This window comes from Lissotriton helveticus, chromosome 1_1 (genome assembly GCF_964261635.1).
Source record: "Lissotriton helveticus chromosome 1_1, aLisHel1.1, whole genome shotgun sequence".
In the NCBI taxonomy this organism is placed as follows: domain Eukaryota; kingdom Metazoa; phylum Chordata; class Amphibia; order Caudata; family Salamandridae; genus Lissotriton; species Lissotriton helveticus.
The window spans coordinates 2144316441-2144343741 of record NC_136057.1 but is presented as its reverse complement, the minus strand read 5'-3'; the positions used below and the strand labels follow the sequence as shown (position 1 = coordinate 2144343741).

The 27301-nt window shown below is 47.8% G+C and overlaps 1 protein-coding gene across 3 annotated transcripts in view; it reads right to left on the bottom strand.

Moving 5' to 3' along the window:
• CCDC18 (coiled-coil domain containing 18) overlaps positions 1 to 27301 on the bottom strand; it is a 1360824-nt gene that overhangs the window by 1174088 nt on the left and 159435 nt on the right. For 2 of the 3 annotated variants that reach the window (XM_078646342.1, XM_078646343.1), the window contains exon 4: positions 7068 to 7235. The exons of the other annotated variant lie outside the window; for it this stretch is intronic. In XM_078646342.1, the coding sequence (XP_078502468.1) occupies positions 7068 to 7235 (168 nt within the window). The remainder of the gene's footprint in view (positions 1 to 7067; positions 7236 to 27301) is intronic. 3 annotated transcript variants of the gene reach the window in all.

Genomic DNA, 27301 nt, shown 5'->3' with positions numbered 1-27301 from the left:
TGGAGAAAATCTATAAGGAATCCTATGAAACCGGTCACCTGCCCGACACGACAATGCAAACGTCCGTCATTTCAATCCCTAAACCCGGTCGGGACACACCTGACCTCGCCAATTACAGACCCCTCTCAATGCTCTCTACAGAGTATAAGATACTCAGTAAAGCCACTGCTCTGTGACTACAGTCTCATCTCCCGGCCTTAATTCACCCGGACCAGTGTGGATTCCTCCCGGGGAGGAGCACGTCCCAAAACATGAGAAGACTCCATGCCCTTATGGCTGCGACGCCGCCGACACTCCCTCTGGCCGGCTGTGTCGCACTAGATCTTCAACAAGCTTTTGACTCCCTCTCCTGGGCATTTCTGTTTGAGGTCTTGAAGCGATATCCGGCTGTTGTACACGTGCCCAATGGCTAGAGCGCGCACGGGTCGACACGTCTCCTCCAGTTATAACATATACCGCGGCACTCGACAGGGCTGCCCGCTGTCGCCCCTGTTGTTTGTCTTGACCCTGGAACCCCTGGCGATCGCCCTCCAGACTGGGATGGCTGACATGGGCATCTCCATCGGTGGAACACCCAACTTGATATTAATTTACGCCGATGATATCCTTTTGTATTTCCGGGATCTGGAGGAGAATCATACGGCCCTAGCGACCATCTTTGACAGGTTCGCAAATGTGTCAGGCCTGGCGATCAACCCGGCAAAATCTGTGGGGTTTTATTTCCATGATGGACAAAGGCTATCCCACATACAATTTGGTGCCTCTCAAATCCCGATAGCGCAGACTACGTTCAAATATTTAGGCATAAATGTCTATAGACGTCCGGAAGACCAGATTGAAGGCAATATTCGGCGGGCCATTACCGGCCTCCGTAGTAGTGTACAATTCTGGACGTCTCTGCCACTATCCGTCATGGGTAGGATAGCCGTCTCCAAGATGGTCATGCTCCCCCGCGTGCTATACTACTTTGTAAACTTACCGGTTCTCCTCCCGCAAACTATTTTTAATACAATAAATACACTCTTGATCACCCTCATCTGGGGTTCTGGCCGGCGGAGAGTCAGTCTCAAGAAACTTCAATTGGGAACCAGACGGGGAGGCTTGGGCGTACCAGACTTTCGCGGTTATTATTACGCGAGTCAATTACAATGGCTGTCAAGATGGGTGGCGGGTAGACACTTGCATGAAATCGGTTTCACCGGTGAACAGATTGCACGCGGAGAGTTGCACTCCCTACTATTTCCCAAAGCCACGGTACCCCGGGATTGCCACCCTCTTTTGCATACTGCCCTGCTATGTTGGCGAAAAGCTCTGGCATACACGTCAATGACCCCGCCTTATGCCGATAACATCCCCCTGTTGGGAATCCCAACGCCACAGGGTCGGCTGACGCACCGTAGATTACAGCCCTGGTCGGAAGCAGGGGTAGACAGAATTGGTGACCTGTTTGGAGATGACACACTGTTAGATCACACCTCTTTTGTGCAAGCCACAGGAGCCCCACCACGACTATACCTCCTACATGCCACGGTGACACGCTACATACGTGCTACATGGGCCCCACAGCAACACGAGCTAGTGCACCTGCTTCACCACATGAGGACTGGGGGACACCTAGTACGGTGGTTATACACTGGCATTAGGGAACACGCGGCTCCACCTCTTACTTCACTTAGGAACACCTGGACGTTGGACACAGGGGAGGCTGTAACAGATGGGGCTTGGCAGATAGTTCTGAAACACCCTAGAAGAGTGTCCAGGAATGTGAAATTTAAATTTATACAAGCCATGCTAATACATCGGGCATACCTTACCCCCCAGAGGCTACACAGGATGTTTCCTGCCTCTCCACATTGCTGCCCCCGGTGTCAAGAGGAAGAGGCCGGCCTTCTCCACATGCTGTGGTCCTGTCCACATATAGAAGGCTATTGGGGACAGGTCCGACACATACTCTACGCTGCCACGGGCATGCGGGTACCAGAAGGGGCGCTGCCTTGCCTGCTCGGACACAGGAAACGACCCAAGGGACATAAGGCCCAACTGAAGCTCCTGGACTTAGCATTTTTATTGGCGGTCAGGGCATCGACTATGAGATGGAAAGCTGCACAACCCCCAACTGTAGAGACCTGGCGGTCCGAAGTACTGAAGTGGGGTAGGGCTGAGGGTGTAATCCTCCGAAGGGAAGAGGAGAAGGGGCTACGGAAACACCCGATTGCACAGGATTGGGAGCGGATGCTATTGGAGCTAGAGGACATGGATTTGATGCCCTCCCAGACGGAGACCGAGTAGCGGGGATGGCCAGGAGGGAGTGAGTGTGGCTGTGAATTGCGCCTTGTCCGAGATGAGTACAGGCTTGCCAGTGAATGAATGATAATCACACTTATTTGGCTATGTCAGCCCTTCGAGATTACTAAGCTCAGGAGTACAGCGCAGCCAATGCTGGGATATAAGGAGACGTACAGAACGGGGGTTGGATGTTGGGAGGGATGGGGACTGATGATGTCTTTAAGTAAGGGTCCACAGATGTATACACGCTGAGGAATGGCCGGACATCGACAGTTTGTACTCATTTGTAAAGTAATAATACTGTTACATAGAGTTGTTCGAGCTGATACAGACGAATAGTATGGACCCTAACATAAGAGTTGATAAGTCAGATGTTCAAAGTTTAAGAGGGAAGAAAAGAGGAAAAGACTGTATAAGGTGTATGATAAATGTTTGAACAATGATATATCTGATCGCAGTCACGAATAAAGAGTTAAAAAAAAAAAAAAGAAAGTCTTGGTCAATCTAATTGGAATGCAAACGGATCCAAGTCACTAGACCACTAGTTTTAAGTGACAGTCCCAGCACAAATATTGTCCTGTAACCTACCGCTCCCTCAGGATCTTGAGAAAAGGCATGATGCGACATTTTGTTTAGAGGACACAGATATCTTTGTTTCTAACATCCTCAGAAATGCTTTCAGAGGGTGGTATAACTTTGACAGAACATCATTTGACAGTGCTGGAGAACACACAGTGCAGTAGCCTATAGACGTTTCAGATGCTTGCTTACACAGTAGAACTCAAGTTGGTTTTCTGCAGATTACAATCTGACATTTATATTATGAATGTCCCTGTTCATCTCAGCTATGTCTCTACCAATGACCGCTCAAGTTGTATACTTGTGATTTAGATCCACCAGGCAGGACTTATTTTTATTTAAAGAGTGGTTCTTGCTTTTGAGGCCACTACATCATGGGGTAAGGTCGGTGTCTCTTAAAATAAGACGCATTTAGTGGAAAAATAGTTTTCATGTGCCCTTACTGTGTTTTATGGGCAATATGAAACAGGAGTTAACTAATGAGACTTCACTTCATATTGTCCAGAGGGTAGACCCAAACTACCTTTTTAAGTTATTGTAAGGTTTGGTCATGTTTAATCCTATCAGCTGCTTATGGCCTTGCAGCCCCTTGGTCCACAAACATGTTCATCTTTAGGACCGCAGAGGCATCATCTTTATGTTGTTACATGCCTTTTCCAGACAATCCAGACGGCTATCCGACTAGAATACATGGTTTGTTTTATTGTACTCCGGCAGGCCCAGAGGCCACCTAGAGGTCCCATTGCTACTAATACTTGAAGTGTCCTTCTAGTTCCGAGGACTCCCTCTTCATTCAACTGGATTCTCTGGGCTCTCTGTAATGCAGAGATCAGAAGTTGATGGGTCTCTTGGTTAGTATTGACCGTGTGCCTCACCCTCACTGCAGCGCACAATTCTCCTTGGACACAGTCAGCGAGAATAAATATGTTACAGGCTCTGGTTCGTGTCTTTGCACTGACAGGGCCCCACAGCTTCTTTTAGCCTTGTTTGGCAGACATTCTGACCTGCTGTGCGCTACTGTAGCATCTTCTTGCCAGCTGTATCTTGCTCTGGGGCAAACTCACTGCAGCTCCACCGCTCCATATCTTTGCACATGTTGCTTGGAGTTTCCTTCATGCAACACCAGATCCCGCCTGCACTTAACCCCTTGGCTGCGGGGCCGATTCCCCCCGCTGTGCTGGGGGGGGGGGGCGCGCACAGCGCCCCGGTGCTCATGACGACCTCAGCTCGTCATGAGCCACGTTTCTCGTGTGCTCATGACGAGTTGAGCTCGTCATGACCACACCCGTACGTTAGAACGCCCAACACAGGAGGGGAATTAGCCCCGGACCTGAGCGTTCTAACGGTCATGACGAGCTCAGCTCGTCATGAGCACACGAGAACCGTGGCTCATGACGAGCTGAGCTCGTCATGAGCAAGGGAGGGGTTAAACTTTGATGACAAATCATTTTCTGCTGCCACCCACTACACAGAATATTGATGCACTCCTGATATGGCATAGAGTTGTTTTTCAGGGCAGACAAGAGGATCTCCTATTTTTTGTTGCTACTTGCCAGTTATCCAGTCCCTAAGCCTAGATCACTTTTCATCTGCCCAACAGATTATAACTCATGATCTGAGTCCATCAAAGTAGCATATTGTGTGCTTCAATGCTTCATCCTATCAGCAGTCATCTTTTCTATGAGGGACCCTTTACCAAACTCCTAAAAGAAAAACAGCTAAACCAGTATGAGATGACATGCAGCACCACTACCTACGAATCTACTCTTACAATGACATCTCAAGAGTTGCTTCTCTCCACTTCTAAGCTGTACAAGGCCTAACTCATAATGATCTCCTTTAAACTGAATATATCCAGCTAGCTAACGACACAAACATGAAAATAGGTAAGGCTCACAGCAATAGGCCTAGATAGATTCACATATCAACTCACAACAGTGCCATAACCTTCGGATTCCTTATTTCCGTGAAGCCACAGTTTAAAAAATCACATCACTAAGAAGGCTAAACCAGTCTGGTACCAACGGTTCCTTCTCTGGAGAATCAATTAATCTCTTGCTGTGGTTGAATTTAGACTCATCATCCTTGCCTTGTTCCTATAGCACCCATCCTGTGGCAACACCCTGCCTGCCAGAAGCGGAGAGCCCCCACCTCCTATTATTACATAGCGTAGTTGACATTGCTGCGTGACTAAAAGGCCTGAGAAAATTCACCCGGGTAACGCCCAGGCTTCAGGATCTTCTCTGGTCCCTCCAACAGCAAAAACAACTTTAAAGACATGCAGCTTCACCTTAAAAAGGTAATACTTTCAATGCAACCCCATTCCCGATAAAAAAAGATCAAGAGCTCTGGTAAAGGCTTTAGCACTAGCAAACTTAGATTCAAGCGTTACAGGAAGGAAACGATCAGACAGCAGGGCTTCTCCCACTAAGCTGCAAGAATCTGTAAGACCAGCCTAACACAGATGCAGCAAACACCCTCATTCCTCCGCTTCAAAAAAATGTTTGTCCAAAAGCAACAAACAACACTGCCGCCTTTATGTAACACCAGATGAAGAGCGCCCATATGTATAACCAAATTGTATATATCACCATATCATGAATTGCATCAGCATAGCTTGTACAGTGCTGTGCTGTTATACAGCAAGCTTTGCACTATTTAAAAAACAGTATATATATTTTTATTTAAAAGACTCAAGGACACAGACAGCATGCTATCCTCTAAAGTCAAGATGCGTTTGAGAATAACTCCCATAATTATTGAACCAATCTAGGGTGCTGCGATGCTACCCACTATAAAAAGTAGCACAGGCAGCTGCCAAGAACAGACGGGGAGACACAATCACTATCAGATGATCACGCGCTGCATAAACTAGGACAATCTCCAGTTCATGGCAGATCCTAAACACTGGCTCAAAAACATCAGCCGATGACCTATCCTTTATGTTTGTCAATTGCTAGAATATAAACATCAAAAAATCTTTGCTAACATGGGAGATGAGATTACAGTACATCTGGAAATCAGCATCCATTTGAGGTCCCCTGAAGGGCAGGGTAACAACCACCTCCTTAAGCTAGCAAAGGGTCTCCTAATCACAGAGGGAGAAGTTAAACAGTCATTTCACTAGGTATTTTAGTGCGCTTTTACCACCAGCATAAATAAGCCACATGAGGCAATAGACCAGGCAAAGAGTGCTTAAAATATTGCAGCTATAATTGGCACATTAAACAACGGGCAAAAAGCAAGATTTGGTTTGCTGAGCTACAGAATAACATTTTAGACAGGTTTTCAAAACATCAAGAAATATTAGAAATAGTCTCCAACTAAAAGCATGCTGCGTGCGTTTAGTGCAGACAAATTAATTTTCAGATATAAGAAAAACTTGCAGGTCTTTTCTAATTGGTGGATCGAGGACCCAGGCTTTAAAAGAGCTACTGATAAAGTGGTCTGCAAGAATCCTGCTTGAATGCATTAAGTAATAAAATCAAAGGAGCATTTGGCAGAAGTAACTATATGAAATACTTGAGGAATATTAGCCAGTCGGTCTTTCTAAAGAAGCCGGAAAGTCTGTTCATCACTCATGATTACAGCTACACAAATAGATATAATTGATCAAGTACAAAAACATTGAATACTCACTTTGACCATCGCGAAGGAATGATCCAGTGCTCGGGGAAAGCTACCGAGGGCTATCTTCAGTGAAACAAAGCCATGGCATGGCCGACTAGCTGTCGCTATTCTCCTACCCCAAAACAGATCCCACCACAGAATTCTGAGCTACTTTGATGGAGGAAAGGTTACAACCAGCTGGAAACTAAGTTCCACAGAGCAGCTACTGCCCATGTGGTGGAAGCATTCGCGTTATTTGCCCTACCATTCAGTGGCCCCATCATTCAACTGTTAAATAACCCCCACTAATAATTTAAACTACAAAACATTAACAGTCCAAATGAACAGCTAAGCAAAATCTACATCACTGTGCTTATGCAAAGTACGCAGAAATCCTGAACACAATATAAGGGTCAACATATCCGTGTGTGATTCCATGCAGACTACCATACTACAAGAATAAGAATGTTTGAGTACCTTTTAAATAATCTACACTAATGACTACCATGATATTTTATTACAATAAAAATCTAATTTGCATGAGGACTTCATTTTGTGTTACAAATATAATCTATGTAGAGTACTTCACATACTCTTGTTTTTGACCTCGAGAGCTCAGATTGGACCGTCTCTATGGCACTCATTAAACACTGGTTCTGGGAGACCAAGGAGGCATTTTGATCACGAAGCGATTTCAGCTTTTCCCTGAACTGCTTATTTTCTTGTTCAATTTGTTTGTAGGAGAGATCTGGCAAAGAGGACTGTAAGAGGAACACATACATTTTTATTAAAAACACTTCTCTTTAGACAAACAGCTTATTATTTATTAAGTAAAGACTCAAGAGAATAGCAATGTTAAATGATTTAGCAGAGCAGAAGTGCACATACAAAAGCAGTCACAAGGGACGATTAAGGAGACTAAAGACTAGATCATCACCAACATGGTTCCGAACTCCTTTACATTAATGTATAGGACACCCTTGAGGTAACATTTATTTTTGAGACATCATTTTATTAGACATTCCCTTCACTTACAGAGGAATCCAATGGAAGTGAAGGATGAAACTGGACCTTTGATCATAGTTTTGCGGTCTTCAAAATGGGCACCATAAGAGTAGAACAATAACATACCACCAGATCGACCCGACACATTCAGCATATCTGGTAATTCACCCAAGTGGGCAGGAGGCAATGAGTCCTCCGTTTTCAGGTCAGACAGTTTCAGAGGCATTTTAAAGGGTGGAAACTGACAGAAATGAGAGGTAATGGTTGCCAGCTACGTCTAGCTATAACAATTGTACATCCAGAGCACGGGTCTCCAAACTTTTCTGTAAAGAGAGCTACTTATGTTTAATAAAACTCATTGAGAGCTACTAATATCATTAGCATTTTAATAGTGGCCACCATATGCAAGGTTTCTAGCAGTTTACTACCAGCGATCAACTCACTGCATCAGGCATGGTTACCAGCAGTAATGTAAACAAGCATTTACAATGCAATGGTCTCGGCATTATTAAAGGTAGAGCTATTGACATTGCTCATGACATTTTTTTTTTTAAATCATAAATAAATGGCATTGTCATTTACATTGCCAATAGCTTAATCGTTAAATAAATGGCATTGTCATTTACAATGCAAATAGCTTAATCGCTTGCAAATGCATGACCTATTGCATTTACACCCACACAGAGCCACACACACACAAAGCCACCCACACACACATACAGGGACACACACACACAGAGCCCCACACACAGATACACACACAGAGCCCCACACGCACACACACACAGAGCCCCCCCCACACGCACACACACACACAGAGCCCCCCACACACGCACAGAGCCCCCCACACATGCACAGGGCCCCACACACACGCACAGGGCCCCACACACACGCACAGGGCCCCACACACACGCACAGGGCCCCACACACACGCACAGGGCCCCACACACACGCACAGGGCCCCACACACACGCACAGGGCCCCACACACACGCACAGGGCCCCACATACACGCACAGGGCCCCACGCACAGAGCCCCACACACACGCACAGAGCCCCACACACACGCACAGAGCCCCACACACACGCACAGAGCCCCACACACACGCACAGAGCACCACACACACGCACAGAGCCCCACACACACGCACAGAGCACCACACACACGCACAGAGCCCCACGCACAGAGCCCCACACACACGCACAGAGCCCCACACACACGCACAGAGCCCCACACACACGCACAGAGCCCCACACACACGCACAGAGCCCCACACACACGCACAGAGCCCCACACACACGCACAGAGCCCCACACACACGCACAGAGCCCCACACACACGCACAGAGCCCCACACACACGCACAGAGCCCCACACACGCACAGAGCCCCACACACACGCACAGAACCCCCCACACACGCACAGAACCCCCCACACACGCACAGAGACCCACACACAGAGACCCACACCCACACAGAGCCCCACACCGAGCCCCACACCCACACACACAGAGCCCCACACCGAGCCCCACACCCACACACACAGAGCCCCACACCCAGAGCCCCACACCCACACACACAGAGCCCCACACCCAGAGCCCCACACCCACACACACAGAGCCCCACACCCAGAGCCCCACACACACAGAGCCCCACACCCAGAGCCCCACACCCACACACACAGAGCCCCACACCCAGAGCCCCACACCCACACACACAGAGCCCCACACCCACACACACAGAGCCCCACACCCACACACACAGAGCCCCACACCCACACACACAGAGCCCCACACACACACAGAGCCCCACACACACACACACACACAGAGCCCCACACACACACACAGAGCCCCCCACACACACACAGAGCCCCCCACACACACACAGAGCCCCCCACACACACACAGAGCCCCCCACACACACAGAGCCCCACACACACACAGAGCCCCACACACACACAGAGCCCCACACACACACAGAGCCCCACACATTTGACTAAAACATTCCTTCCACAGACCCCCACCGTCACTGTCACTGGTGCTTAGTGTCCTGAAATGTAGCGTGAGGTAAACAAGCCCTTGCACAACTTCCACAGAGCAGATCAGTTGAGAGGTAGCTACGGGGTTTGGCATGCTTCATGCAATAAATGCCGTGTATAGGGTCGGTTTGAAGGGGAAAACACTGCCATATAGCCACTAACGACCTATCAGATCTGCACCTCTCACGCTCCGATTCTTGGCTTTTGAGTGTTAAGCTCAGATACGTATTACTGCAGCCATTATAGACAGTCTCTGTCTACAACCAATGGTAAAGTGGTAATAATTCACCTAACTGGACTCGGAGGCGGATGTTTGCAGACGTCAGCTGGTTATCCGGAACTACAGCCCCGAGGCACGAGAAAATGCGGAGGGTTGGCCTGTTGAGGCTTGATCGCCCATGGTTCAACACATCACACCCAATACGATCGAAGCTGCTTTCTCTCTCATTGTGTCACTTCCTGGCTCCACGTTCAAGCAAACAAAACAACCACACAGTACTTTCCCTCGACAAGGGGCGCAGGGGTGGTCCCAATTGAGAGCCCCCCACCACCATTCAGGGGACACCATGCAGGCCAAGCATATCTGCGAGGTATGTGAGACGCGAGGGCCCCTCATCACATTCTGCAGGGCCCCGGTTGAATTTTTGGCAACTTTTCCCCTTCGTTTGATAACTCACCTCATTGGAACTATAATTGGAAAATTGAAATATCCATGTTTGTGTTGCAAACTCATCATCTTCTGTGATGCCCCATACACCCTCCCCCACTTTCTAAAACTTCGCAGGACTCTCACACGCAAAGCTATCAGTTGGCCACACATTGTGCGTTAGTCGTGATTTAAAGCAAGCCGCAAAAGTACGGACACATTTGTGGTCCAGTTTAAATGAAGGAGAAACAAAGTGAAGATACAAGCTCCTCTATTACTTTAAAGCTAGTACTTGCTGAAAGCGGTCCAGAGGTTCTGCACAAGATATCACGCACACATGGGACTGACTGTCTGTAAGGCATACAATTCAGTCAAAACAACTGCATTGTGGGAGTTGTCGTCTTGTTCCCTGCAAGTGAACGCCACTAACGCCCAGGACAGCATTTCGTTTTAAAAGAGAGTGCATGCACAGAAATACTCTATTCAAAAACTTTCTGACCACCCCTGTGCAAACTCTTGTATATAGCACAAACTTAACCCGGTTGCATGACAAACAAACACGTTTTTTTTTAGGCACGAGTGATTTGCCCAGAATCAAAGGATTCTTGAGCTGGTTCCCCAGATTCAAGGCCAGCCACTCTAGCCGTTAAGCCACCAGACCTTTCGAGTTTTGTCTAGTAATGATTTGTGCCTTCGCTCTATTACGCGCACTATGCCTCTACAGCGCTCTGACGCCTATACCGTGCGGGGTCTGTGCAGTGGGTAATCCTCAACAAACAAACGTTTACAAACAAAAGCCATTTGCGTTTCGAAATGTCACCTTAAGGCTAAGTGGCGATTAGTGAAGACTTAAAACGACAGCGATACGTCTGCAGGAGAGGTGTGGCTCGCACCGCCATAAATTAAGGGTTAGATGAGTGAAAGAGATGCTGCGCATTACACAAAGGCGCGCTGCGAGAAGCGGTAAACTCCCAAAATGTGCAGTTTTCTTTGTGAAAGAGGGGATATCCTATCACAAACCTTTTGAAGCTAGGTTTCATCCCGCAAGCACATATCCAAGGAAAGAGCGAAAGGAGCTGTAAGGGGGCCCGGACGGGACAGAGACAGACCAACCATCTTTCTCCGAGGCGAGGCAGAAATGCCTCGGAGAAAGCATCGTCTTTTTCAGATTCGGGGGCGTGGTTTTCGTTCTCTCCTCTTCTTATAGGCTGGATGGTAAAATTCCAGCCAATGGGAAGAGGAGAGAAAGAAAACAAGAAAGAAGCTTAAAAAAACGCCCCCGAATCCAAAAAAGACGGGGCTTGAACCGAGTGACGCCCCTCTCCTCCAATGGCTGGCCAGCATTTACTTGGCCAGCCAATGGAGAAGAGGAGCGGGTTCCAAGCCCCCTCTAAGAAACATTAAATCTTCGGGCTCCGCCCACTGCTACGCAGTGCGACGGTCCTCGACCTAAAAAGGCTTTGTCAGTATGAAATGCCTGTACATGGGTAAGCCATAACTGCAATGCCTCTACTACCAAGGTAATAAATAACATTTGTAAAACGTATCCTCAGTGACACATGATTTATCACTCAAATATCAGCTTAAAACATATTTGGGAAATTCAGCCAAGGTCCTTAATAGATCAGTTCATGAGTTCTGAAAACAAAAACATTTTCATCTCAAATACACACTCTGAAATTTGGTATACGTAAATTATTCCAGCCAAGCAATAGCTTCTAAGTTAGTAGGGTTGGATACACATAGGAGAGCTTTTCCCAGGTAGCTGGAGAGATACCAGTAGCTTATGAGCTACTCGTTGAGAAGCCTGATCTAGAGAGTGGTACGATGGGAGGTAATGCTCTGTGAAGTAAATCATGAATATCTGAATATAAGCATGAACTATCTCTTCCGCATAAACATCGACGAGTCGCAGAAGATACTCTCAGTTTGTACAGAGGTTTGCAAGATACCGATATGAAAAATAAACCCAAATAAAGGGACTGATTGTGCAGAACATGCATTGAGTAAGTGAGCCAACATTTTAGGTGCATTCATCTTACAGTAAGTGATTCATATTTACTAAATGGTGTGGACAACCCACTCATGAACCATGGCAAAACTCTTTTGAGAACCTTTGGTATGCAGATACACTTTTCTGCCATTTGAATATGAACAGTAGCTGAGTTTGAGTCTTTAGAGGCTCACCATGAAGAGCCTTAGATGGGCATTAAATAGAGGCAGGGACACCGGGTGGCCTTCGTGGTTTCCCCAATTGAAACGACTAAAAACGTTCTATGGCAATAACAGAGATGTGAGCAAACGTTAGCAAAATCGACTGTATATTATTGAGTCCTGTCGATGCATGCAGTCAAGTCTAGTAGGATGAGGAACCACAAGGACCAAACCTTGTTGTAGGCCAAACCATTATCCTAGAAAGCCATTGCACAGTCTCCGTTTTGTGTCTGGGATGGATGCCCGGATGCCTGTGAGATGCTTCAGGCGCTTGAGAAAGAAGGGCCCATACATGTGCAAGTGTGTGCAGCCCCTTATGATGTGTTTCAGATCAGCTAACTGGGCACTACATCTAAGGCACAAGTCAGAGGCACGGGTAATACACGTGCAATTTGCTAAGGGGAAAAACACGCGGTGAAGGCTGTAAAACGGAACGAGTTTGAAGCGGGCATTTTGAGACACCTTCTTTGGATACACCAGCTCCCACTCTCCATCCCGATAAGATCTGCCAAACTCCTCCGCCCAAACCCCCCCTCAATGGCTGGAGGGAAATCAGTGTGTGTGTCAAAGGATGGCCCTAGTAAGCCAGGCAATTAACCTACGGCCCTCACTCATAGCATGGAGTGTGTGCAAGAGTTGGTTGGTGCTGTCGGGTTCACCATGATGCAAAAGACACACAATTGATGGACGGAATGCAGAACAAATCAAAACATTCACCCCCATTCAAGAGATCTGTGTTAAATCCATCATTCTTTTGCTCACCATGCCACCCCAGTTTATACCTGGCCATATGCAAATCAGTCTTGACCCTGTGCCACATGGGAACAGTCCAGCCTGAATTGCCAAGCCAGGTCCTCACTGGACAGGAAACAAGCATCCTAGGACGGTTTCGGGCTTTCAGCCCTCATCAGCCAGGATGTACCACTCGCCGGTTTGTTTCGAACATGGAATGGTCATTTGACACTGCGCTACCAAAGAGGTATTTCCTCTCTCCAACTCTCAAAACAGCCGCCAGGAAATGACCGCCTCGGGCAGACTTTCGGCTCCCATTTCAGGTTTTAACCGAGACCAGCGCAGATTTGCAAAAAAACTGCGCCAGTCACTACACGAGGAATAAGTAAACATAACCTTTCTTCCAAATGGAACTTTCCAGAATACATTAATAGTGTTTTTTTTTTTATAGGACCAGCACTTGACCAGTCAGGGACAGAGGTGTATTCAAATACCAAATCTTTATCGATTCATTTATCCTGTCCTCCCGGAACAAAACCTTTACAAACCGCTTGGTCCTGCTCCCTTTGCTTATGGAAGAATGATGCACGACCACCTTTGGAACCAGCGCGTCTATTTCGCCGTAGAAATCATACAATTTCCCTGACAGCGCGAGGCGCCTGTAAAGGACATTCGGATGTTCCGGCGGGAGGGGCAGGAGGCGCTCCGCGGCGACACGCTGGGGCGGCTTGTTAACCCGCTGCTCCACTTGAGCGCATACAGTTTAATTAATCAGCAGGACTCGCGTCTCAGACTGCTTGTCACAGTCTGGCGGTAAATCAGGTAACACGGTTTATGTCTTCGGAAGTTGCTCCGTGAATTCCACTGGGTGAGCAGGCAAAGTCTGAAGGGGATTTATGGGATTGTGGATTTTGCAACCTTGGCGATCTTACTGGCTGTTTAAGTTTTATTTATGACGGAGAAATGTCAGCGTTTTTACGGGTGATTTAAAGGAAAATACCAGTCTTTATGATCCTGGCGATCAACTGCTAATTGCCAACTTGAAGCTGGCTTTTGCTTCTGACAATGAAAGGAGTTTTTATGAGATCGCTTTAAACGTGCTTTGAGATGATGTGCCTTAAATAGTAATCTGTGCTCTGCTACGCTCCCCTAGAGGATGAAGATTCACTGGATGACCTAGCACCACCTATTCCTATTCTTTGCCAAGTATCACCCACAATCACCAAACATATATCAACAAATCCTTGCCTAGATATTCCTCGATCTGTCGAGCTTGGGGCCATTCCCATGTTAGTGTGCCCTGCCACTAAGACTTTTGCCAATGGTCCGTCATCGTCTCCCTGTAATTCTCTCGCCTGCTCAATCACGGCTACCTCCTCTCCCAGTAAGGGTCAGGATATCCTCATAATCTTTTTCAGCACCTTCATCCTTTAATAAGCACACAACGATCTAGTAGGAGCTTGATAGACCCACTTACTACTAAACTTAAAATTCTGTCATGGAATGTGGCGGGTATTTCAAAAAAGGTAAATTGTCCGGATTGGAATCAATTTATCAATCAATATGATATTTGTCTATTGCAAGAGACATGGGCAAGGCAAGAGTTAACTAAGCAGGGGTTCCATGCGGTGAATAATTTAGCACTTATTGGCCCTAGAGGGAGACCATTTGGGGGTCTATCCATCTTTATCGCGTCCCATTTGGGCTGCGTAGTCTCCCAAATCATCACCCAGACTTACAATGTCTAGTATTATCATTCCCTAGTGCTTTTACCCTGATCCTAGTCAGCGTTTACTCTCGCCCTACTAGATTAGGGAGCGAATCACCCACAGTGGCTGTCCTGGATGATTTTCTACACTCAGTAGCGGGAAAGGGTTAATTGATTGTGGCCGGCGATTTTAACTGCCAGTTTGAACCGCTACCTGGTTAAATTGAAAGCATCTCTAGAGAGGAGGATGCTCAGTGGTCTATCCCGGATCTCGCAACTCCACCGATAAAAGCATGGACCCCTCTTGTAATTCAAATTAACTCCCTGACCCTCGCACACTCCCTAAGAGCTTGTAATGGCCGTGCACAGTCCGACTTACTTGGGTTCCCTACTTATAATTGCCCCAGTAGGAATTCCCGCATCAACTATATTCTGATCGAGGCAAGAGCTTGGCATTCTCTAGAAGATTTTGTGGTTACTGTCCGCCAAGACAGTGACCACAATGCTCTAACGCTCCTCTTTAGGCTTCCATTATCCAACTCCTGTAGCCACCCTAATGAGGCAATTCCTAACCCTCCCCTTCTCACTAATGATAGGAGGCGCTTAAAATGGCCAACGATCAGTAAATCCCCGGAGAAAAAGACATCTATTTATAATGCCATCTGTAAAGCATTCTCCGATCTTTCTCTTGCCCTTACTGAGAACCAAGAAAGGAGGATGATTTCTATCATCCAGGTACATATGTCTTTGTTGACTACTCTAGCCGATCTCTTTAATCCTGTGGTAACTAATTCAAGAAAACCCCAGAAGGCCTTAACATAGTTCAACTCTAAATGCAAGGGGGCCAAATCTGCACTTTTGGAGTCTCTAAAAAGTGGCAATAGGGCTTTGGTGACGTCTAGGCGAACCGTCCATAAAGAAGTGATAAGGGAGGCAAAACAAACCTGGGAATTAGAAAAGTGGGAAAGTATTAAAGAGGCCCTAAACAAAAGGGACATGAGGGATTTTTGGGCTATAGTTAGCTCAGACACTAAATGGGGCCTAGTGGCAGATGATCCTAATATAGCACCGGAACAGTGGATAGATCACTATCAGAAACTCTATGCACCTCTAACCTCCCCTAACCAGGACTTTATTTATCCAAAGGAGAGTATCATTCCTGTAACATTTAACAAGGTGGAATCAGCCATAAATAAGCTACCGCTGGGCAAAGCCCCCGGTTTAGATAAAATCCCCGGGGACCTTTACCAGGACCAACCCGAAATATGGATCCCCTACTTTCTGCTTTTGTTTAATGCTATAATTAACGGCGCCCCCATTCCTGGGACATGGGCTGGCGCAGAAATAATTCCAATTTTTAAAAAGGGCTCCCCACTTCTCCTAGTTAATTACTCCCGATTAGTCTGATAGATGTCAGTCAAAAACTCTTTGGGCGGTACTTCTTGAAATGGGGCTTCCCCCTCCTCTGCTTGGAGTCCTACAGAGACTGCATTTAGACAATTTTGCTCAAGTTAGGAGTGGCAAATCGGGCAATTTGACACCTAGGTTCCCCGTCAGTAGAGGAGTCAGGCAGGGGTGCGTCCTGGCACCCACGCTTTTCTCCCTCTACGTAAATGGACTGATTACTCACCTAAGGGGTTCCAAAGACATTGACGCCCCCAAACTTAACAATGAACAGGTGGTGGCGCTAATGTTCGCGGACGATACCCTCCTTCTGTCAAAGTCCCCGATGGGAATTCAACGTGCCCTGTATAGCTTTTCTGAATTTTGCCAGCTGAGAGGTCTGGAAATTAATACACAAAAGACTAAATAGATGATTTGCAACCCTCCAAAATCCTCCCGTCCGAATCCCCGTTTAAATGGTGTTTATCTAGATAGGGTAACCGTTTAATATTTAGGGGTTACCCTAACAGATAATATGGATTGGTGTCCCCAGCTAGCCAAGGCAAAATTACGCCTTACCCAGTTACGTGGTGGTATCCTTAGAACTCATAAGGCCTTTACCATAAAACCCATTGCCCCCATCATGGAAATCTATAGAGCTCAAGCTCGGGGTGCAATTTTATATGGGGCTGAACTATGGGGCCATTCTAAGATCAAGGACATCACCACAGTCGAAAACTCATTTTTTAGATCCCTACAGGCCCTTCCGACCAGGACTCCCTTAATTCCCCTTAAAATGGATCTTGGCATTAGATCTGTACAAGATGAAGTTGCTCTGAGGCCATTACTTTACTGGCGTAGGCTCTGGGTAACTCCGGAGCTGGCCTGCTATAAAAACGAAGTCAAACAATTATTGGGCCTGCCAGGTACTGCTGGAATGCCTTGGTTCGCTCATATAAAAATATGAGTGTAATTCTCGGTATCCCAGCTTTCTGGTATAATCCAGAACTAGCTGTTTCCAACCTGTCACGTATTGACTTGGTTAACTTGTATAGGGCTAACAGACTGGCTGTTACACACACCACCGGGATGGGCAGACTGACCTCAGAATTTTTTGATATCAAAATGGAGTATAAATTTGAGGATTTTTTGGACTATATTGAACCATGGGCAGCAAGAAAACTTTATGTCCAATTCAGGCTCGGTACCCTTCCCCTCAGGGCAGTGACTGCAAAATGGTCCCTAAACACTCCATCTGAATGTCCAACCTGTGGTGTTCCAATTGAAAACGAAACCCATGTTCTGTTCTTTTTCCCAACATACAAATGTATTAGGAAACGCTGGCTTGTACAAGTATGCAGCAACTCTGGCTTTGTACACTACAAGGATGCCTACTGAGTACTGAAATCTGATACCTCTATCCCAGTAGTATTTTCAGTATCACGCTTCTGGTACGCTGTATGGCGGAGGCGATGGTCTTACATTAAGTCTACCAACACTCTCAGCTACAAAACAGATAGCCTTGCATAGCCCCTGCCCAATTCCCGTTTTTAATTGTATAGCATTCTTTTTTAACATTTTTATCTGCTCTTAAATTGTTTGTACAAACTCTTTGATCTATATAATGAGCTGTCACATCGTGTGTGTAATCCTAAAATGTTTTTTAATAATGTTTTTATGTGCAACATCTTTTATGGTTATCACCGAAATAAAGATCAATTTGACTGACTGAGTAATCTGTGCCTGTCCCCTTCGTTGTAGAGCCCAACAATTTGTTGAGGCTTTTGGGGGTCTGTAGGATGCCCAGAATTGTGGTTGACCAGAAAAAGAAGTACCCTCTATTAAAGCATCCTCAAATCATCGAGCACAGGTTTGACCTGGGTGGGGCCCAGACATGCAGGGGCCCACTGAACTGGCCAAAAGTAATTACTCCAGTTCAAGCAGGACAAGGTGTGGTGCTGTACAGTGTCCTTGAGGTTCACATGAACTTTTTAAAACATTATTGCTTATAAGGTCCCAAAGGCGAGACCTATTGGCTATGCCAATGCTAGTTTCTGTTTCTATTGTTCTGGACTCAGATACCAAAGGTTTGGGTCCTGTAATGACAGCAGCGACAGATTTCTCTAAATGCGGACAGCCAATCAAGAGGGCTTCAGTCACGCAAACATGGCTATGGATTTTATGGAACCAAAGTGGCTACCTAGGGGTAAAAAGCTCCCTTATTCAATCAGGCTGTTTTTTTTTTTAGGTCTCGCCTGAGCCAGCGCATGCGCTACACAGCGAGACATTTAGTAAAAGGGCTTTTAAAGGTGCTACCCCATAGGCTTTTTCTGGCCTCAAGCTTGCGTGCACGTGCAGCCGCCATCTGTTTTTCCTCCGTCACTGGTCATTAAGCATTAAGTGCATCGCAATCACTTTTACTTTCGCGGCCGCGTCACTTTCAGGACCGCACAGCCAATGCTTGTTAGCCATGGCACCAACAGGGTGTTCCAAACAGTCACCGCTTACTGACAAAAGTAGACTTTTATTCCTTATGAGCACTCACAACTGTTGCCTTCTCCAGTCCTAACACATGTGGCTGCTTGGACAGGAAGCAGTGCGACACACAACAAACCCCCGGAAACAAAGGTTCCGGTTTCCATAAAGTTGTAACACCACAAGAAAAGTCCTTTATATACAGAGAATACGTCCATGACTCGAACGTAGCTGCACAGGTGGGACACTCTCACACTCTCAGCAAATCATTCCGAAAGCACGATTCAGAAGCCCGCGCACTCGCGCAGTGACGGATTTAACTCTCAGGTCACAGCCACCAGTCTTGCCAAAGGGGGCCATTTTGGAACGGGCAGAGTTATCTTACTTAGAGATGGAAGTATTACCGTTTTTTTGTCGGAAGACATTTTTTAGTTGGAAGACATTTGCGGAAGGACTCCGTTAAAACAGGTTTAAAAAAGGCTGCCATCTTGAATGAGGATATCAACAGCAGTCGCTAATGACAGCTTGAACAACACGCTAAAAAGCTTGATGGCATATCGCTCGACACGCATTTCCACTTTCACTTTTGCAATGCTATCGCGGTTCCCCTAGTTATAATTTACTGTTCTACAGCCTTTGCATTCCCTTCACTCTACGAGGCTCAGAATGGGTTAATAGCCCATAGCTCCTTGCTTGGCCCAGCCATAACTAATCAGCCGTAGCTAATTGAAAATACCCTGAGTCTAATCGAAGTGCTGTACGCTCTCACCGGCAGCGGGTTATAATTGACAGAACACACTGCCTCAGCCCTTCCCACTCAGCGCGTGCACCAGAGAAGCCGGAAGGTAGCTCCGCTCTTCGCTTTCAGGATGACTAATGCGGTCCTATACATGTAAGTGAGATTCCGGCCGCATTGTTCCTCCCTTGTAATGCAGGGCGTCAACTCCCAGCCACATTTGCCTACTTTAATTATTATTTTTTATATAGGTAAATTGACTATCGGGGCATTTTGAAAAAGATCCGAGGGGTGAGGAAGGACCCTACCTGCCACAAGGACCATCGCTGGGTGCTGGGGGGGCCACGCCGTGAGTTCACTCCCGCCGCCGGTGCCACCATCAAGGCCGGACGCGGTGGGGAGGAACTACGGCTCCCAGCGACCCCTGCGCCCGATTCCAGACGCCCACTTCCTGCTTTGCGCGCCCGGAGGCGCATAAACACTCGTGGCTCCCTCCGCGTCGCGGACGCGCGCGGAAGGCGCCGGGCGGAGGCCGGGCAGAGGGCGGGCCGTCTGTGGCCGTCAGGGGCCAGAGGAGGCTGGGCAGGGCCACCCCATTTGCTTCTCGCCTGATTTCTACTGGATATAGGAGGTAAAACTCATCGATTCATAACAGGGACTGCCGTGACTCACACTTGGACTTACAGTAAAGGACTACTGTTATTACATATTGGCCCAGCACTGGTGTCTGGTGTTTGTTGCCGCTTCCATTATTCTCTCATATATCAAAGCAAACCACCTTATGGCTGGCAAAGGGGCCATAAATAATACTAACTTCCATGGGGGGCCTGGGAAGGGGACTTTGGACATTTTACAATCCGCTTGTGAATCCCCTTTGGTGATAGCTAACTACTGCCAATCACTATCCTTATTGGATGAACTTAATATGCTTTGTAAAACTAATCACACCTGGATTGAAGAGGGAAATAAACAAACAGGTGCTCCAATAATTACAAGTCCTAAGCATAACACACCACCCGAACCTAACATAATCCACCTAGGAACCCCCCTACTAATTTCAGTTAAAGATAGCACTCTTTAACAACTAACCCTCAGACTTCCCCTTCTAAAAGAAAGCGGTATGCAAGTTCCCCCTCAGCCACTAGCTATACCCCGAAATCATTCAGGGCATGCTTAACTTCAGATTCACCCCTATCTTTCATACTAACTGACCCATTGGCCCACATTGAACTTATTGTCAAATCTCTATTATCCCCTTTGGTTCAAAGAATTATGGTAATAGGGGAAAAAGTAACATCTATAGAAGAGACAATGAAAGCAAACGCAACCCTTTTAAAAAGCCTGGTAGGTGCTAATACGGTTAAACCCCCAGCCACTGCCAATCTCCCATTAACTTCTACACAAAGCAGAACCCCCCCAACCCAGTCATCTGTCCTTAAAAAACCCAAAAAGCCACTAATATCCAAAATTCGGCAGACAACATCAAAACTGGTAATACCACAGAGCATTGATAACAGAGTAGGGTCTACCAATGATCCAGCGCCCTTAGCGGGGACTTTCTCCAACAATGGCTATAGGCATAGGAAAACCAATCAAATTGATCTACCGCTGGAGGCCGCTCCATTTGTATGCATTCTTTCAGGTGTGCCCGAATTAACTAACGGTAAGATCGAGGGTCAAGCGGAACTGGCAAAAAAGGTATCTTTTTGGCTAACAAAGAACAGGCCCCTCCCACCAAACATCGTCCGGAAAATTCTGCACGTCAGAAGGGTGAAATGGTTGGGTCCTCTAACTAAAGATATAGCGGGCGATCTGATTGTCGTAAATTTTAAGGATCCCCGTGTTGTCCCTTACCTGCTTGGCTGGCAGCCTCAAAGGGGTGACGGCCCAATAGTTATAAGGGAATTGAGAGACTTTTACCCCAGTACCGCATTTATGCCCCCTGTAAGATTAAAGACAGAAAAGAATCACTGCAGGGGCAACAAAGGCCATACACTCAGCAATTACAATCTACCCACTCGGAATCGTTTTCCCATACTTTCCGATATAGATTGGATGTATTGACCTGATAAACTGATCCTTGAATGGTCTGATTATAAAATCCTGAATCCTGGGGTTATTTCTTTAGTGAATGGTACGCCAGGAGAATTGTAGGGGAGGTGGTATTAACTGTGGGAAGTTGCTATGATTAGACTCTTTACATCTAGATTGAGCGAGGATTGTACCCCCCTTTTTTTTTTTTAAATGAATGAAATTCTTTGCTAATGCATTTGCACTTTCGCATAACTCAAAACCCTTTTGTAATACTATGGTGAATTTATTGTATCTATGAACTCATCTATTCCTTGGTATGGTATCTCTTTTTATAATGTATTGATATGAATGTATTTTTTAAAATTGTATTGTGCTTTTATGGTTGCTTTGTTTCAACCGAATAAAGCTTATTGAACTGAACTGAACTGACTATCGAAGATACCTACTTCACATGGCACCATTGATATGCTGCACAAACTTGATTATTAAGTCTGTATAGGATTTCTTGACGCCGGAGTGAGCAGCTCTCCCTCGCACAGCCCATAATAATTGCAACAAACACCCGCTCCTACACACCGTAATTGCCATACCAGTCAATTCCCTTTGTTTTCCATTCCCAACTGCCTTACTAGTCCTAAACTATTGTTCCTCTTTTCTCAGTTAGCGCTAGTCACTGGAGGCTGCCAGTCACAGCTGGTACTTCTTATCCCTCCTTTTCCAAGTAACAGATTTCATGCCCCCTGCGGCCATCGGCCCCAATTTCATTACGTTCTCCCTGGCAATGCCCGGTTCAGAGTAAGCTCCATGCTCTCCTCTTTCGCGCATCTTTCTGTCACTAGTCACTCGCGCCTCCACTGTCTTGTATGTGTATATGACTTCAATTCCACACAGCTCCTTCATGCTATCTTGGGTATATTCTGTAATACATTCTATTACATTTTAAACACTTGATTTGGTCAACTAATGGCAGGACTTTATCAATTAAGTTTTCTCCTATTCTTTTTGAGTCCTTCTCGCTTAGCTCCTTTCTCAGACAACCGTGTCACACTGAGTTAATGCTATTTAAACCAAGAATGGCAGCAATCTCGCAGTATGGAATAATAGGAGGCTGTACCTCTTTTTAAAACAAGAATTGGCATAGCCAATAGGTCTTGCTTTTGGGACCTTAGAAATCTTTAGCCATGCAACAGTTGATGTTATTGCACCAAGGCTATTGTGCTGCATAACTAAATACTTATACGGTCCCAGAAGCGAGACCTATTGGCTATGCCAATACTTGTTTATATTAGGCTTGCAGGAGGTATGCGAACCTAGGTTCAAATGGACCTTCTTAGATTAAAGGGCCAGATATTGCTATAACTTAGTCTCTTCATGCCCCGACTGAAACACTATATAAATGCGAATAGTTTGAAAACTACTTAACGGATTAACACCAAAAAAAGCAAAGGCATTTGTCAAAGAGGTCCTGCATGGCACACAGAATGGGGCAATGAATGCCAGAACCGGAGACACATCGCTCAGTACGAATGTCTTGCAGACTACAATGCAGTATATGGAATTAACAAGTTCGCAAGGATTACAGAGACTACGTTACCCATTAATGCGTGCATTCCTGAAGAGCTGTACGTAGCTAAGCAGGTGGCGGAGTTAACCTTTAAAGGCACTTTCACCTAGGAGGCTGTTGCCAATTAATCAACAATGTCAGGCTTTGGCTCTAAGTCTACCCAGTACCTCCGAAGAGTATTGGGTAATTGTAATTGCATTTAGATAACGCTTACTACCCCTGACGAGGTGTTGAAGCGCTTTGAGGCGAGTAGCACGCTACTCTGGAACACAAAAAGCGTTAGTGGTGAATTAGTATCAGGAAATATGAAATTAATTTGAGCGGCGGACATTCGAGTCTGTTAGTTGGAGTAGTGGATAGTGGAGGTATGAAAAAAGGAAGGGTCTAGAAAGTGTTTATATGGAGATCGCAGCAGGAGGAGGAGGTTTGGGATGAGTAAAGGAGAGATGGAGGAGGGAAGAGTCTCTAGAAGGGGATTAGGGACAGGTGTATGGGTGCATTGCGAACCAACACATCCGTTCCCTCCCTAACTCTTTTAATTGAAATGTGAGCCGTGATTCATTTGGCGTTTCTTTAGCTGGGCAGTCGGATGACTATTCCTGCCATTTGTGAGGTTTGTTTTGGAATTCCCTTAGTTGGAGAGCCCAGCACTTTATAGTGGGCTCACGTGAAAGGAATGTTACCGACATCTCGTATTAAGGCTGCATTAACTTTGCATGAACCCAGAGTCTGGGTTATGAGACTTTGGGAGATATTACTTTGGATATAATTGGAAATACCCATGGTAAACATTTCATCTGCTGATACGGTTTCTGGTGACAGGCACAATCTCTAAGCTATGCATTTACGTCCAGGATTCATAATCTAATGATGGTGGATATAGTACAAGCTTTATATGTTGATTTGGATGTGATTTTGCCAGATACTGATATCTGCATACTTTATTTTTTGCGGCTTTAACAGGTGTTTCCTGAGAGTTCCAGGCAATCTCTCCTCTGCGACGCAAGGCGGGTTGTATGTTAAGGTATGTACTTCTGTTATGTGTACCCTTCATAAGTGTAGAAATCAAGTAGGGGGGGAGAGTGGACCACTTGTCCTGTGTCACCAGGGTCTTAACTAACGTGGCAGACCATTGCGTAACAGCATTATCATTGGGTCTTTCCTTTGTACCTTATGCTGACCTCCACATGGAGGAAGACTAACTGGATTTGCAATAGTGGCCAGAAATCAAAAAGAACGGGTGTGCTCTTACTAAAAAAAAGTGACTTTAAAATTCCTAAATTCGGGGGGCGTGGCTACGCGAGCAGAGATGGCGGTCGCAGCTTGCTAGAGCTCCCGCCGGCCCGCCGATTATCCGACGAATTATCCTGTCCCCAAACCCACAAACCCACTACCGGACCGCGACGGACGTTCCTACAGGCGCCGGGTGTCATCCGGTGGGCTCAGGGGTGATCTCGTGCCCCCGGACAGAACCGAGCAGAGAGGGGCGAGGTGCGGCCTGGTGGTCGCGGAGCAGCCGGGGCCTCGATTTTGGCGAAGCGGCAGGGTGCGCTGCCTGGCCCGGGAGCGGCCGCGGTGTTGGCTGTCCCTGAGGCCGCGACACTACAGGCGATCCTTCACCTGGGGCCAGGCTGGGCCGGAGAGAGGCACAGGCGCCACGAGTGGACTGTGGCAGCGGAGGCGGCCTGGTGACCTGGCGCAGCCGGGACCTCGATTTTCGCGGCCTCGTGTCGGGCCGGGGCCGGCGGCCTAGAGGAGTGACTGGCATCCCCTGGAGACCCTGGTAGGAGGCGGACAGACGTAGGGCGACCGGCCCGGCGAGCAGCAACTGTAAGTAGTGGCCCTCCCCGGCCCCCCCCCCCCCCCCCCCCCCCACCCCCCGGGCCCACTATTCAGTGACATTATTGGCATAGCAGTGCAGGACGCTGGGAGTCCTCGCACCTCCTGAAAGGCAACGTGGGCCACGGGGGGGCCCTGGTCAGCGGCGGCTGGGGGGGCTGTTCCTGGGGGAAGTGGCTGAAGTCTGCCCCCCCCCCTAATTCTCAACTGCCACTAGACCTTACCGAAGAGGCTTCTTTCGGGTCTCCCTGACTGTGGACCGGCGACCCTAGTGGCCCTCATCCACCCGGGCGATCATGACCAGGGGAGGTGGTGGATCCACCAAGCAGGTGACCATCGACAAATTTACTGGCCCCGGTGGGGGCCCTGGATCATCGGGGGGTGGTCCATCAGGAGGAGGGCCGGACAATACAGCCCTTATGGCGGCTATAACCCAGTCGCGAGACATGCTGGACGCAAAGATAGGGGCAGTTGGCGCAGACGTAACCCTGTTGCGCCAGGATCTTAGGAACGCAGTGGCACGAATCACGGAAGCCGAGTCCAGGGTGTCAGTGGTGGAAGAGGATGTAGGTGCCCTGAAGAAGAGAATGGCGGCGATGGAGGACGCGCAGCGGACCACAGCGCTCCGGGTGGAGGATGCTGAAGGGCGGGCACGGCGTAACAACCTCCGTTTTCTCGGCTTTCCAGAGAGCTGTGCCAAAGGCAATATGGAGCAGTTTCTCACACAGTGGCTGGAGTCATGGATGCCCCCGGGGTCGCTGTCTGCCTGTTTTGTTATCGAAAGAGCACACCGCGCCCTGACACAAAGGCCGCCTGAGGGCGAGCGGCCTAGGGCAGTGATCGCTAGGCTGTTAAATTACCACGACAGGGACGCTATACTGAGGGAAGCCAGATCCAAGGAAACCCTCCTGTTTGAAAGTCAAAAGATCATGATTTTCCCTGATTACACTAGACTTGTGCAGCAACGGCGCCAGTCTTTTGTGGCGGCTAAGGCTAAGCTGAGAGGTCTTAAGCTACAATACTCCCTGCTGTACCCGGCGCGCCTGAGGGTGATATTCCAGTCACGGACATTGTTTTTTGATACCCCAGAAGACCTTTTCAAGTGGACGGATGAAACAGTGCGGGTCAGACCGAATCCTCAGCCAGGACTTCATCCAGGCACCCCTGAGGGTTCACCGCGGGCGCAGAGGGACCAAACGACACAGAATGGGCGGTCCAAACGCTCTAAATCACGCAGGCGTGCGGCCTCGGTGGATGGCTCACTGGACGCTGGCAGACCAGAAGACTCGGAGCAGTCGGGAACAGATCACTGAAGTCTCCGGAGCCTCGGCTCCAATTTATTGCTAGAAATGCTGAGACTCCGGGCTGGGTGCGCTGAGTCGCTTGTGACCTGTGCACTACTGATCACTGTGCAGCTCTGAGATAGTACTGTTTTGCTCTCCTGATTGGGGGGAGAGTTCTTGGTGGGGTTTGGGACTTGGGGACTGCGATATAAGGGCTACCACTCCCCTAGTTGTGAGTGGGATGTCAAGGGGAGGGGGGTGTGTTTATGGTTTTTCTGCTTGGGATGTTGGGATCCATTGGTATGGGTGGGCCCGGGCCCTCGGTTTTGGGCTCGAGACTACCCATGCCGCGACAGGTACTTCATGGTTCATTGAGGTATAGGGTGGGGGGAGGCGGGATACGGGCGGTCGGGGTTGCGACTGCTGAGTTGGGGGAGGGAACTGTTGCAGATCATGGGACGAAGGGGTTGATAGTTTTTCTTGGGGTAGTTAGCGTAATGCATGTGTGTACCAAAATGATGCTTTGTGTGGTGTGTGGCGGGTGGTGCGGGCCTGGGGGGCTTTTATGGTGGACTCCGATTGACTATGGCTGAATCGATCGACCGACTCCCTGTAGACTTTATGCGGGTGGTTACGTGGAATGTCAGAGGATTGTTAGACAAGATTAAACGGGGGGCGGTGTTGCGATGGGGGAAAAGGGAAGCGGCAGATGTATTACTACTTCAAGAAACTCACATGATGGGCACTAAGGCACTGGGCCTACAGAGATTTGGATATCAGCAGGTCTTCCACGCGGGGTTCTCCAGAGGATCCAGGGGGGTGGCTATACTGATACACCGCAGGGTGGCGTATGTGCACGAGAAGCAGTGGGTGGATCCTCAGGGTCGCTACCTGTTTGTTAAGGGCATGGTGGGCACGGAGCCGGTGGTGTTTGGAAGTGTATACGCCCCCCCTCCCCTGCAGTGGGCCCTGGCAGAGCGGCTGTTTGCGGTGTGGGAGGATGTCTCTGGATCACTGGCAGTGGTTGGGGGTGATTGGAATGACGTGATGGACGTGAGTGTGGATCGCCGGAGACGTCAGGAGGTGACTGGCACCACCCCCCCCTCCCTTCCGCCCACCAGATTGCATGCCATGAGTGAGGGGCTAGGCTGGGTGGATGCTTGGCGACA